General features: G+C 37.8%; 1 protein-coding gene across 2 annotated transcripts in view; it reads left to right on the forward strand.

Moving 5' to 3' along the window:
• FSTL4 (follistatin like 4) overlaps positions 1-14,099 on the forward strand; it is a 431,301-nt gene that overhangs the window by 140,775 nt on the left and 276,427 nt on the right. For both annotated transcript variants that reach the window (XM_067566476.1, XM_067566477.1), the window contains exon 4: positions 6,199-6,447. In XM_067566476.1, the coding sequence (XP_067422577.1) occupies positions 6,199-6,447 (249 nt within the window). The remainder of the gene's footprint in view (positions 1-6,198; positions 6,448-14,099) is intronic.

Genomic DNA, 14,099 nt, shown 5'->3' on the forward strand with positions numbered 1-14,099 from the left:
GATAGTTCCACTTTTAAAAAAGGGAAGTCTGAAGACCAGGAAGACTAAGCATCTAACCTTGATTCTGACAGTGACTTGCTGTACAATTTGTGGCTTTGTTTCCTCTGTTGTAAATCAGGACTATTTAACAGCTTCCAAAAGTGCGTCTGTGGGGATTAATTAGCCAGTGTTTATCTCAAATAATTTTCAATCTTTTTATTTATGCAATTTACAAGTGCAGAATTGCATAATTACAGTTGGTCAGAAGCCTGACATAAGGAATCCATTTTTTGCTGTGGCTTTGATACTGGGTGTGATGATGATGCCCAGTTTAATATATTGCATTTATACCTTAGTCAGTGCTCCTCATTCAAGCTAACCTTGCACTGAACCTTTAGGAACTTTGCCAAAGTAAGGAATAGGGATTAGCTTTGGAAACATTATGAAAAGTTGACTGTACTTTGTAATGTCTTCAACAATGTATAAATGGCAGATAGGGTCTCTATCTTCATGAATTAATCAGTGATTAGAGGATGCATAGGGTACGTCTATACTGATGGTGGCAAAGTCGCCGCCATCAGATCGATCTTTCTGGATCGATTGAGCAGTCAGTGTAGACCCACTCAATCGATCAGGAAATTGATGCAGTAAATCCACCCCCTCATGTGGCGTAGCGCTGCGTTGACAGGAATGCAGTTCCCATCAGCACAGTGCAGTGAAGACGGCATGCAGAAGGGAAGCACAGCAGTCGACGGAAGTTATGCAAGCTACGCAGAGTAGCTTGCGTAACTCCTGTCGACTGTTGCTGAATTTCCAGGTAAGTGTAGACCAGGGCTTAGTCTCATCAGTCTGACGATAAGTATTACATCTTCATTTTGCCTTTAAAGTTATATTTTGAGATAAAGAAAACCCTGTTAAAGGACTTGACACAATTCCTGAACTGCAGCTGTCTTACCACCCGCATCCGGCCTTTGTTTTTCAACCAGAATCCCAAACTTCTCATGTCTCCAGCCAAAATCCCATTTGAGGAATAGAATCTTGTCACTGATGGTAACAAATGGACTTTCTCTTCTCTTCATACTAGCTTTAATATAATATAACAACTTAGTCGCTGGCCACGTCTGGTAAATTTAATTAGTGTTGAAAAGTGACTTATTTTGTAAGATGATCATTTTTAACCTAGGTAAATGACTTTCTTTATGACTAATAAATTTAAAAAATTATATCTTTTTCATGTCGTTCAGTGGGGCTCATAAATACTGCAAGCAGTTAACTGGTAGTTTCACCTGATTACCTTTTCCATTATTGTTTTTTATCATCCTTGGAGGAGTGGGGAATTCATTCAGTTTTTGTTTAATTAATGAACTACATCCCAGTTTTTGTTCTTGTCTCAAAAGCAGAGTAGTTCAGTGTCTTAGCCAGTGGTGTAGTGCTGAATGGACAACTACCGGAATAACACTGACAGCATGACCTTGCACACATAACGCTATGCAGAGGACACCATTTTGCTCTATCAAATGACCTCTTTCATGTAGTGTGACCTCACATGAGAACAAAATGGCATCCTCCATGTGGCAAAAGTGCCAGTACGCCATTCCAGCATGATCTGGCTCCACTACAGCACAGATCTTAGCTGACAAGCCATGGAAATTCCACATTTATTTAGCAATTGAATGCTCTTTGGGTAGTTATGAGGTGTGTTCTAAATAGCCATCACAATAGGTAGCAAGATTTCAGAGAGATTTTACACTGGATGACCAAGATCAAAAGTTTAATGGGGGACTTTTACCTACCTTAGCTGCTGATTAATTAAGAATGTTTTTAAAAATCCTTTATGTTGATGCTGGACTGCTCAGTGTATCATAAGCCTTTATCTTTAAAGTCTGTCTCCCAAGGGGTATGTAATAGGATGCACAGTCTGAGGCACCACAGTAGCTTCCACACATGGACCCCTCAGTTGGATAATCTTTCAGTTAAGATAACAGCTAGGAATGAAAAACCCAGAAATATTAGCATGAGGTTAAATTTGCTTTCGTCTTTAGCTGGTATGAATCAGTGCAGACCATTGACTTCAATAGCGCTATTCCGATTTATACAGCTGATGTTCTGGTGCATTATTTCCTAAGTGGTTAATTGTCATTAACCAAATACTTAATTTGAAACCATTTACAAAAGCAACCAAAGTAAAATCATGACAGTGTCCAACACTGCTACTCTGAAGGGTGTTTCAGGATTTACATTTTGCAGCATTATTTTCAAGGTTTTAACTAAATTGTATGTAATTTTTTTCCCTGAGTCCAAACTTTGGTACTCAGATGTAAGGTCTTTGGGGACAGGGACCTTGTCTTCCCTTTTGTTTCTGCAGAGCCTAACAGTCACTCCCTGCTCCTGATTGGGGTGTCTGTATGCTACTGTAATGCAATAAATACTGTAAATAATAAATAATCATGCCCCAATTATGAAAAAAATACAGGGGAAAGAATATCACAGTTAAAACAAGCAAAAGTTTTGTGCCACCAGGACCATTGTTTCAGTTCCACAACTGGTGACCTCTGTGAGGATTCCTCTTGTATGACTAAAATCCTCTTACTCATAAGAACATAAGAATGAACATACTGAGTCAGACCAATAGTCCAGTATCCTGACTTCTGACAGTGGCCAATGCCAGATGCTTCAGTGGGAATGATCAAAACAGGCAAGCATGGAGTGATCTATCCCCTATTGTCCACACCCAGATTTTGGCAATCAGAGACTAGGGACACCCACAGCATGGGGTTGCATCCCTGACCATTTTGACTATTATTGACCTATCCTCCATGAAATTGTGTAATTGTTTTTTGAACTCTGTTATAATTTTGGCCTTAACAACATCCCCTGGCAATGAGTTCCACAGGTTGACTGTGTTGTGTGAAGAAGTACTTCCTTTTGTTTGTTTTAAATTATCTGCCTATTAATTTAATTGGGTGACCCCTGGTTCTTGTGTTATGTGACAGATTAATAATACTTCCTTATTCACTTTCTCCATACCAGTCATGATTTAAATACCTTTGTTATATCTCTTCTTAGTCATCTTGTTTTCCAAGCTGAAAAATCTTTTTAATCTCTTCTCATACGGAAGTTGTTCCATAACCTTAATAATTTTTGTTGCCTTTCTCTGTACCTTTTCAACTTCTAATATATCATTTTTGAGTTGGGGTGACCAGAACTACATGTAATATTCGGGTGTGGGAGTACCATGGATTTATATAGAGGCATTATGATATTTTCTGTCTTGTTATCTATCCCTTTCTTAATGGTTCCTAACATTCTGTTAGCTCTTTTGACTGCGGCTGCACACTGAGTGGATGTTTTCAGAAAACTATCCATGATGTTTTCTCAGTGTGGATGGGGGGGAAGGGGAGGTAGGGAATAAATATGCAGTGGAGACAGTGTGCTTTTCCTTCAAAAAAGGACAGGATGCAGCTCCCAGCTAGTTGTTAGCAACACTGCAGAATACACACCAGAGAGCAAAGTAACTAGCTCTGCTTTATGTACTAGTTAGAAATCCTGCCTCATAGATGGATCGGTGTGATGGCTTGTGTGTGTGTGTGTGTGGTTTAAGATTACCAAAATCTTCTCCCCAACATAGTACATCCACACAAGCCAGGACAGGTTACAGTCTTAAGTGAGCAACCAACTGTTTGCAGGCATTCAACTTTTTCCATCTACAAAGGAATGTCAACGGACTCTGTGTGGGCATAAGAGTTTGTATAGGTGGTTCACTTTGTAGGATATCTGGGGTCTAAGAAGAAAGTATCGAAAGAGATCAAATTTAATTCTGTTTTGAGGAGAGGTCAGGTATCAATTATTTTCACTGACTTAAAAATTAAATAAACAAAATACAAAAATATCCTTAATCTAAAATAAATATTTCATGTTAAACTGCACCACCAAACGCTGACATGCATTTCCTAGTGTTACATCCTGTTGACCAAGCCAAGTAACTATAATAATACAAGTTTAACTGAGTTTCTTCACACAAATATTGAGACTTTTGTTCTGACAAATGTACAATAGATACTGTAACTATAGATGACCTTGACAGTCATGTCATGAAGAGGTTACAATATGTGCATTCCCGTGAATAGTTTGCAGAGACATGCTTAACAATTAGTAAAGTGAATAAAGGATATTCAAATATCCCTTTGAGAGACTGTACTTTTTACACTGCTCAGAGACACTTTGACCTTCTAGTTTATTATAGGTCAGAAAATAATCAATATTTCTTAGCCTGCCAAGGTGGAAGAATTGTAATGAGTTATTGAGTCAAATAGTTAATCCTCCAATAACAGATTCTTTTCCTTTCGAATTTACAGTGATAAAAACAAAAGCTTAAGAAGGACAGAGCAAAATGGGTTTTGTTACGTGTGGAAACTTTGACTTGTATTTTGTACAAATGTTTTAACCCGTTGGTGCTTGCAGTGGATCCAGAGGTCTTGCCTTTAACACTGTTGCATTTTCTATCAGCATGTAGCATTGGGAAATCATAAACTGGCAGCCCTGGAGATTAATTAAAGCTTTCAGTAAAATGTTGGTTACCAAACCTACCTTCATGTTTTAATTATTCTTTCTGCAACATCTCTTTGTAATTCTCAACTCATGCTTATTACAATTAATGCAGCACAATAATCTTCTAATTTTCTGAAACTTTCATTAATTGAGTGTAATGCTAGTTATTACTAGTTGTACAGTGGCTTATATCAAAATATCCTGTCCTCTATAAATTATACTAATAATAAGTCTTTTGTAAGCCCTTAAATACAGAAATTTTAGGTGCAGTGCTATTACAGCTTAGAATTAAATGTCCTAGGCTTAAAATAATATCAAACAATAGAAAGTACAAGTAATGGTCAGTTCATCATATTGTGCTAATACCTAAAAGAAACAAGATATTATTTATTGGTATATTTATATAGGGCCAGATGCTGATGGCCTTACTTATATTGGGAAGCATTTAATTCTATTAATACTTCCATTGACTTCAATGAGACTCCTTGTAGGGAAGATGTTTCAAAAACTCTCAGCACTGGCCTAACTTTACTTCCATTGAAGTCAATGGGAATTTTACCATTGACTTCAATGGGAGCAAAATTAGGTCAACATTGAGTACTTTTGAAAATGTCACCCCTGTAGGAAGCTGATAGCCATCATAGGTAAGGATATCAGTGTGTCTGGCCCATAATACATGGGGTGCTAAATGGAGGTTTATCTGATTAGAGTATCTGAGTCATTTGTATATTATGATATAAAAAATAAAAACAATGGATTAACTAATAGTTAATAAATAATTGTTGTTTTATTTTTGTAGCATGTGTTATTTATGGATATCTATTTAATACATTTGTAAGGGGTCCAGCAATAGGTATTCCTCCGGCATATAACTAAATAGTGCAAAATACTAGAATGAAGATAAAACCACTAACCAACCCCAATACATAGTACAGCCAATGTGAACCAAAGCACCTGCCACAAGGTTAAGCTTCATATTAATATGATTAATTCTTGTACCACCCTACACAAAAATGATTGAACTTTGACCTCTGCTGTGGATCAGTCCTACACATGGTTTTCTTCCTTTTTCCAAGTGTCACCAGCTCTCACAGTCTTAACTGTGTCATTGATGGTCACTGTAGGTTCTGCCAATGTCTGATGAGAGGGCCAAATGAGTGACACCTGAGTAGTTTTCTTTGAATTAGAAAACCTATAGTTTCACCTGAAAAAGAGATCCATACCTAGCTTGGTCATTGATGCTTATACAGGCCAGTACACATTGATTGTTCAATGTTTAAATTGGGAAGGAAGAATATAATCCCAAGCAAGTCTTAAAATACCACATCAGAATTGCAGAATGAACATGGTATACGTATTTAGTCACTGAGAACCATGGTTCAGCAAAGCCCTTAAGCACATGCTTATCTTCAAACACGTTCTTATGTCCATCACTATTCAGCAAACGACTTAAGTATACACTTAAATGCATTGTTGAATTGGGGCTCTAGAACTGCTAGTGTATATATGAAGATATTCTCCATGTCATAGATGCAGTATTGTCCATAGGATGCCAATGTGTCCTTGGAATCCTTATATCCTATAAGCTTGGAATGTACATGCTAAAACAAAAGAACAGTTAAATCCTGCTAAGCAAATATAATTAATGTTTAAACTTCCTATTTTTTCCAGTGCATTATGGACAAGATGGCTTACATGCATCATGTGAAAAAAAGTACTGTGGCCGGGGAAGTAAGTGTGTTGTTAACAAGGAGAATGATCAGCCTGAATGCAAATGCCTAGACGACTGCAAGCCCAGTTACATGCCAGTATGTGGATCTGATGGCAAATTTTATGAAAATCACTGTGAACTCCACCGAGCCTCATGCTTGCAGAGGAAGAAAATCTACATTATCCACAGCAAGGACTGTTTCTTCAAAGGTAGGGTATCATTAAAGATATATAAAGCTATAGAGTTTCCATTGTCTACCTTACATCAATCATGATAAATGACTGTGTGCTACATATTGTTTCTAAGAGATACATTTGTGAAGGATGATTTGTTCCAGGAAAATGCAGTACCAAACTTCCTGAAGCTATTAAACCCATGAGTACGGTTACTCAGAACGTAATCAAACTGGTAACTGATAAATAATTAACATAATTGTATACATTGTGTGCATTGTAGTCATTAGATACTTAACAATTTCCAGTGTAATAACATTTTACGATGTAAGTTGTTTTGTAATGCTTTGAACAAGACAAACACATAATTTTCTCCTAAATCTGATTGGGGAAACTTAGTGTGTATTGGTCTCACATTATTGGTCCTTTGGCAATTGATTTCACAGTAGGTGAGAATTAGAAGCTTTGTGGTTGTGCTAGGGCTGTTTCAGCAACAATCAAGAAAGAATTGTGTTGGTGGGTATTTAGCTATACACCTGGTTAATTATCTTCCATGCCATTTGGCTCATTAATGCTGTGCCAGCAATGAGAGGAAGAAATCCTGGAATGAGATGAGAGGATGGGGGGAAATAGTGAGTGAGTATATGAGAAATAAAAGGCTAAAACTGTCGTGACCAAGTCTTAACAAGATGAGAGGAAGAATTAGAAGGTCAATTTAACTGATAAATTTACCTGCCCAATAAAAAATGACATGTGCCCACATCCTGGAGTGAGATGCTCCATAGAAAGAGTGATGGTAAAAGATACAATGCACATACCACTATTCAAAAATGTTGTCTGTTCTGCCAATGACAGTGATATCAGTCTTGGAGCAACTGCATGGCTGAATAAAGGTATATCTTTTGCAGGAAAAACTGATATAGCCAAAATGCAGGTCATGAACAACAATTCACTTAAGCAATTGAAATCTGGATTCTACTAGAATTAGTGGCAAGAGCTAAAGTTAACACAAATGGAACTCTCCTCCAGAGACCCCACTTAGGATTGTCCTTCATCTTCTCTATGATTTCTATTTTTTCTTTCTTCTCAGTTCAATCAGAGCTGACCTTGGCATTGAGCAAATCATGAAAGCAGCAGGGAATACATGTGGTGCTCCTGAAAAAAATGTTTCTCTTTTCTTTACATTCAGCCTGGTTCATTTGGTGTGCCTTTAGATATCATTGAAGTTTTTAGAAACTGGTTAGCTGACAGAGACCTACTAGAGATAATTACTGCGAAGAAACAGTTTCTGCAGGATTATTACTATAAATGTCTTTTAAATGGTCCATTACGTCAAACTGTGGTATTCAGGACTTCTAAAAATTAGGAACAATGTGTCTCAAGTTGGGCATCCAGAAGCTGAGGCACTTGGAACAAGTGGCCATTTCTGAAAATTTTGTTGTCTGTCTAATACAAGTTAACCGTCAAACCTGTGAATTCATTTGGGCCAGTTCATAAACAAATTATGTGGACTAAGGACCTGATTCTCTTTCACACTAGTTTTATACCAGCATTGCTCCATTGACTTGAATGGTATGACTCTCAATTTAGACCAGTGAGAGTTCATAATGAGTACCTCTACTAACTCACAATTACAGTTCTGCCTGCTGTGCATGGAAAGTATAACTCTCATTAAGAATTATGGGGTGTTGGGTTCCAATGCTGATAGCAGAGGACGAGGGAGGATTCCACTGCTGATGGCAGAGGATGCGGGACGGATAAAGCACAACAACCAATATGATTGCAAGCAGAATCGTTTATTCCATCTTGTTCTCCAGCTTATATACCTTTTTATCATCTTTGCATACAATGGTCACACAATTGCTGATTGGCTATTATATGATTTCACCTACTTCACACGGGAACAGCTTACATATTACTGGTAGCTTCTTAGCTCACACAACTATCTTGTTTACGACCTTGAATACTTTCTACTATCTAGTGGATGGCGGCCAAGTCCCGGGAACTCGCCGCCAGTGAGGCGCCTGAGTGAAAGTGGCCACCTTCCAGCTCCCTGTAGGCAGCCTCACTTGACCCGGTGTCCAGCACCAGGCCTGCTGTAAGTGTCCACTAGGTAGCCATCAGGTCAGGGTACGAATGATACACTCCCACAATGGGGTAGCATAAAAATTGGGGAAATTGAGTTGAGAGAAATCAGAAATTCTAATAAGATTCTGTGGGCAGAATCCAGTCCTAATGGTGTTATACCTGCTTATACCAGGTCTGACTTGGGTCTGTGTATCTAATCTGCTTTGCATTGCTCTGAAAAATACTCTTAATGGTGTAGTCTCATCTGTATTTATTTAAATTTGCAGTACAACCTCTCTTCTGGAAACTGTACTTCTCCATTCATTAATCTGTGAAATTTTCAAGACAGAAACATTGGGAGAACCAGAATGTAGGAAAGAGAATTGCCTTTTCAGACAGATAGCTACCTAACAACTGTTGTCAGAGCACAACTATAAGGCCTGTGAAGGGATGTTAGATGGGGTGGGTTCTGAGTTATTACAGAGAATTCTTTCTTGGGTGTCTGGCTGGTGAGTCTTGCCCACATGCTCAGGGTTTAACTGATTGCCGTATTTGGAGTCAGGAAGGAATTTTCCCCCAGGGCAGATGGGCAAAGGCTGTGAGGGTTTTTGGTCTTCCTCTATAACATGGGGCATGGCTCACTTGCTGATGGATTCTCTGTACCTTAAAGTCTTTAAACCATGAGTTGAGGACTTTAATAACTCAGTCATAGGTTAGAGATCTATTGCAGGAGTGGATGGGTAAGGTTCTGTGGCCTGCGTTGTGCAGAAGGTCAGACTAGATGATCATATTAGTCCCTTCTGACCTCAGAGTCTATAAGTATCCCTTTTAGAGTTTGACACCATAGCAGGGATTATATCTAGCCTCCCCAATATCATTCAAAACAGCATTCCTTGTACAAGGAGAACTAAAAATAAGTCGACCAAATTCTCTGCTTGTGCAAATTGGAACAACTGCGTTGACATCAATGGATCTACAACAATTTACACCAGCAAAGTATTAGAGTCAGTGTCAGCAGCTGATTTGAGAAGAGGGGGAGAGAGGACTAGAGTTATAACACACACTGCTGCTTAAATATATCTGATTCATGAAGGTCAGATGCCATTAGAAAATCCTTGCTAGAACTAGTCTTTGCCAAGTTTTCTCGTCTTTTGTTAATTCCTCTGTTATCTACTACCTGATATGCATAAAGTTTAAGGAGATTATTACATTGGTCATTTCAGCATGATTTTCATAATGATTAGAATGGGTTTACAGTAAAGATTTAGCTGCTATATAACAACTCATACCGTAGATACAGATAATTGAACAATATGGGAATTTCTGCTTCATACATTAGACCCCAATCCTGCAATCAGTTCTGCATTGTTGGACCCATTATGCCCATGTGAAGCCTCACTGAAGTGAATGAGACTTCCCACAAGCACAAGGATACCCCCACACAAATCCATTTGCAGGTTCAAGGTTTTCGATGATAAGCTGTCTAAGTCAGCCGTCTTTTACTCCATGTTTCTACATTACCGCTCACAATAAAGTCTGACTCTGATAAGCCTTGAAACACGTCCATAATTAAAAAATTATAAAGATTTTAAGTAAGAGTCTAATCACAAATAGGAAATATAAATCCTCAATTATCTTATTCATAACTACAGCAAATTCCTTCCAAACATATGTCCATTATTATCAATGGGCCATATCTTGAAGGGAGCTGAGCCCCTTGATTTTTAAAGCTTAGGTAATATTTGCTTAGGTAATGTGCCACAAGATCACAAATCAAGTGAGGTTGCACTAGCAGAACCCATGTGATATAATGCTGTGTACTGCGAGTAGTCGAAATTATTTCCAATCCAATATAACGTCATACAAAGCACACGCTACCGAATAGAAAGTGTAGCTGAAAATTACATTTATCAAATGTAGCTCCATGTACCAGAAGAAAGGTTTGAGTTGGGGGGCTCTAGACTTTCTAGTGTTAGTTATGTGGTCAAGTATGAGAATAATTCCTTTATCTTCAGATCACTGGACACTTGATGATATTCAGAGGTACTTGAATGTCTGCAGAACTATCCAGCACCCCTTGTTTATTGATAGGTATTTGTATGTGATAATATGAAAGAGTATTAAAAAAAACCCTTTGGATCCAATAGGAGAAATCTCTCTCTCTTTGGTTCTTATACAACTCTCATTACCATAGTGATGCCTCATAATCTTTAATGTATTTGTCCTCACAACACCTCTCTGAGGTAGGGAAGTGCTATTACTCCTATTTTATACACGGGAAACCGGGACACAGAGAAACTAAGTGACTTGCTAAGGGCACATAAGAAGTCCATGGCAGAGCAGGGAATTGTACCCTGCCCTAACCACTGGAGCATCCTTCCTTCTTTAATGAGGGAGAAATGGTTGCCATTTCCATCTTTCATGTGTGATCCATTGTGATTAGAAGCTAATTGGCCCCAGAATCATTATATTTTGTCTTATAAGGGACAGAAAGTTTAAAAACAAACTTAGCATGAAAAGGGAGAGTCTAAAGGCAGATATACAGGAATAAAACAAGTGGAATTAGTTTGTTTTATAAACTTTTTGACTCTGCCTAGGTATATTTCTATAAATAATATTGATTCTGCTTCTTTGCAGAAAAGGAACCATTCACAAACTACTCTGTGTATACTCATTAATTTATGACAGCTTCATTTTTGTAGATATATGTTTGGAAATACTGGAAACAGGGCAACATCCACATGCTGATATCTCATTTTGCCCTAGAAGAGTCATCGAATGTTTCTATTCATGGAGTTTATGCTGATCCTTATTCAATTAAATATAGTACTGGAATGAGTTGAGCTAGGGCATTTTTCCTTAATAACATTGGTGAGAGCCAAAATTATTAACAAATTACATACTTTGTCCTTGAGATGAATATCCATCGCACTTGCTCTAGTTCCACATTCAACATTGCCAGTTGTAAGAGATACTGAGTTTTCCATACTAAGTATTATAGTGTCTCTTCACTTTCTAAATAAGAGCAGGCTCAACAAGTGAGCTAGTGATCTATTTCCCCACAAATACCCACAAGTCCAGTTGAAGTAAATGGAGCTGGAAGCACTCAGTGCATTGAAAATTAGGCCATATAATTCTCTCTCCTCCTTGGAAAGTTGCTGGGTTTTTTTTGGTACTTGCATATAGTCTGCCCTTTTAAAATTATATTTTTGAACGAGGTTTTTTTTATTCATTTTTAATCTTATATACTGTTAAAGAAAATGGGTTCTTATTTCAGTAATCAGTGCCCTTGCAATGGCTGCATTATATCTAATGATACAATATCATGCTTGAATAGTTTTCTGGACAAACCATGATATTATGTAAGAAAGGAATAGTTTTGTGTTTCATTTTAAAGAAACCCTTACATTTTCAGCAGCGAAGCAATGTTTAGAATCACTCTTCAGAATAGAAGCTGTGTGAAAAAACTCTCATCCCTGGCAAAAAAAAAAAAAAGGAAAGCAAAAGAACTTCCAATTTTGCAGATTTTACAGATATGGAAAAATAAAATACACACACGTGATTGCCCTGTAGATGTACCTAGCAAAAGAGAAGCTGCAGCAGCATGAACTAGCCACTTGAGTACATACCCACGGTCCCAGGTGGGTCTATAAAGTACAGCATCTGCTGCTGTGGCTTCATTGTTGTTTGAGCTAGGTAAATCAAAACTAGCTTGGGTTTGCCTAAACATGCTGCAGTCACACCTCTGATTGCAGTGTAGTCACACCCTTTGTGCTTTGGTTTTCTATCTGTAAACAAGGGATAATAATGCTTCCATTCATCCACCTCTTGTCTGTCTTATTTGTTTGGACTGTAAGATTTTTGGAGCAGGGGACAGTCTCTTAATATGTGTTTTTACAGGACCTAGCACAATGGGGATAAATAGTATTAATAATAATAAACTATTAGGCTAGTAAATACATATACTGGAATAATAAATTTAGCTATTGACACTTTTGTCTCTCCGTGGTTGGAGAACAGAGCCTGACAGTGCAAAATGGTCTGTTTCAACTAGATATAAGGTTTATTTCAGTCATTCTGCAAGTGCTCTCTATTTGTTTTCTGTCATCAACATAAGTAGATACTTTAATTATTTGAGTAAGATTATGTTGACGAGAGGACTTCTTCAAGGTGCTTTTTCCTGTTGACTTCTTCAATTAAGATTAAAGTCCCCATGTAGCAGTATCTGAATAACACTATAGATTGAATCCTTATGGTCTGCTAGTTTATCCAATTATCTAAATGTCAGACTTGATGGCCTTTACACATAACTACAGATCAACATTTCAATGTCTGAGCAAGGTCTATACTTACTAAATGATAACAAAAATAGTGTCTGAGATCTTGGTTTCTTGCTATTTTGTTTAGATTTTTTCAAAATTTGTGTCTGTTCTTGATCTGTGAAGTGCTCAGAGATGCTGCTTTTTGGGACAGCATTGTAAAAAGTACAAAGACAGATTGATTGATTGATTCACGTTATGTCATTGGCATTTTATTCTATACTGTTATCGTTCCTAAGATGATGATGAGTGCAAGACTGGGAAGGAATCTGGACATTGGGAAAATAAAGGATATTTAAAGTCCTAAGATATCTCCTTCTTTGTCCCAGCACTTTCTTACAACCAGTTTCTCTGTGCAATCCTCACGTCATTTTATTTCTTATGCAAAGCAGTTAGTTTCCTAAGCAGAGATCTCTCTCGTACCTTATATTTATGCTTTTGTTGGTGAAAAAATAAAAGGATATTCCGCTCTTTCCAGGAAATAAGCTTTCCACTGAGCCTTCATGGAGAAGACTTAATCATTCCCAGAGGCATTCATTTCAGGAAATCCAGGGAAGATGGTTTAAGATCTATTCTGGTGAACTCATTTTTTGTTTCTCTTTTTCCCAATATTGTCTCCTCAGTCCCAGTATCACATTTAATAGCACCAGCAGAAGGCAGTTAGGTTAGTACTAAAGTAGTTTCAGGCCATTGCATTTGGGCCAAATTATCTGAAAGGAATCTGGTTAATTGGCAAACAGACCTGCTCAATGACTGGAGATTGTTGACCAGCCCTAATCTGTATCAGTAAAAATGTTCAGGTTACATCAAAATTGTATTTTTATAAGACCTTACTGTAAAGTCATGGAGTACGTTATTTGCAAAATTGGAATTGAGCAGCAGTCTGACACCCAAGAGATGATCCAGCTGGACAGATACATATATGAGATCCTGGGATGCTCCAAGATGTGAATTCTAGGGAAATATTAGAACAATAAGGTGGAAGTTGGGCACAGGCTAGTGGAGAACTGGAGAAGGGGGATTCTGCTTCCCAAGAGGAAGTTGGATCCCCACAAGACTTATCCTGAACACAAACTCTGGGTGACCATTCACTTTCCTGATCTCCAGAGAGGCCAGTGGGACTCTGTGATGCTTTTCTAACTAATAGTACAGCAGTATTAGTTGCATAAATATCACTCCTCTCAGCTGCCAAAACAATTGATGAATAGATGAAAAATGTTCCTCAAGACTTTGGAGCCCAGAGGGAAGTAAAAACAATGAAGTAAAAAGTCCAGATGTCTCAGCACAAATGCTATTTCTAAC

The sequence above is a fragment of the Emydura macquarii genome, unplaced genomic scaffold (assembly GCF_026122565.2).
Source record: "Emydura macquarii macquarii isolate MOO-44397 ecotype Brisbane River unplaced genomic scaffold, CSIRO-AGI_Emac_v2 contig_2768, whole genome shotgun sequence".
Lineage (NCBI taxonomy): Eukaryota > Metazoa > Chordata > Testudines > Chelidae > Emydura > Emydura macquarii.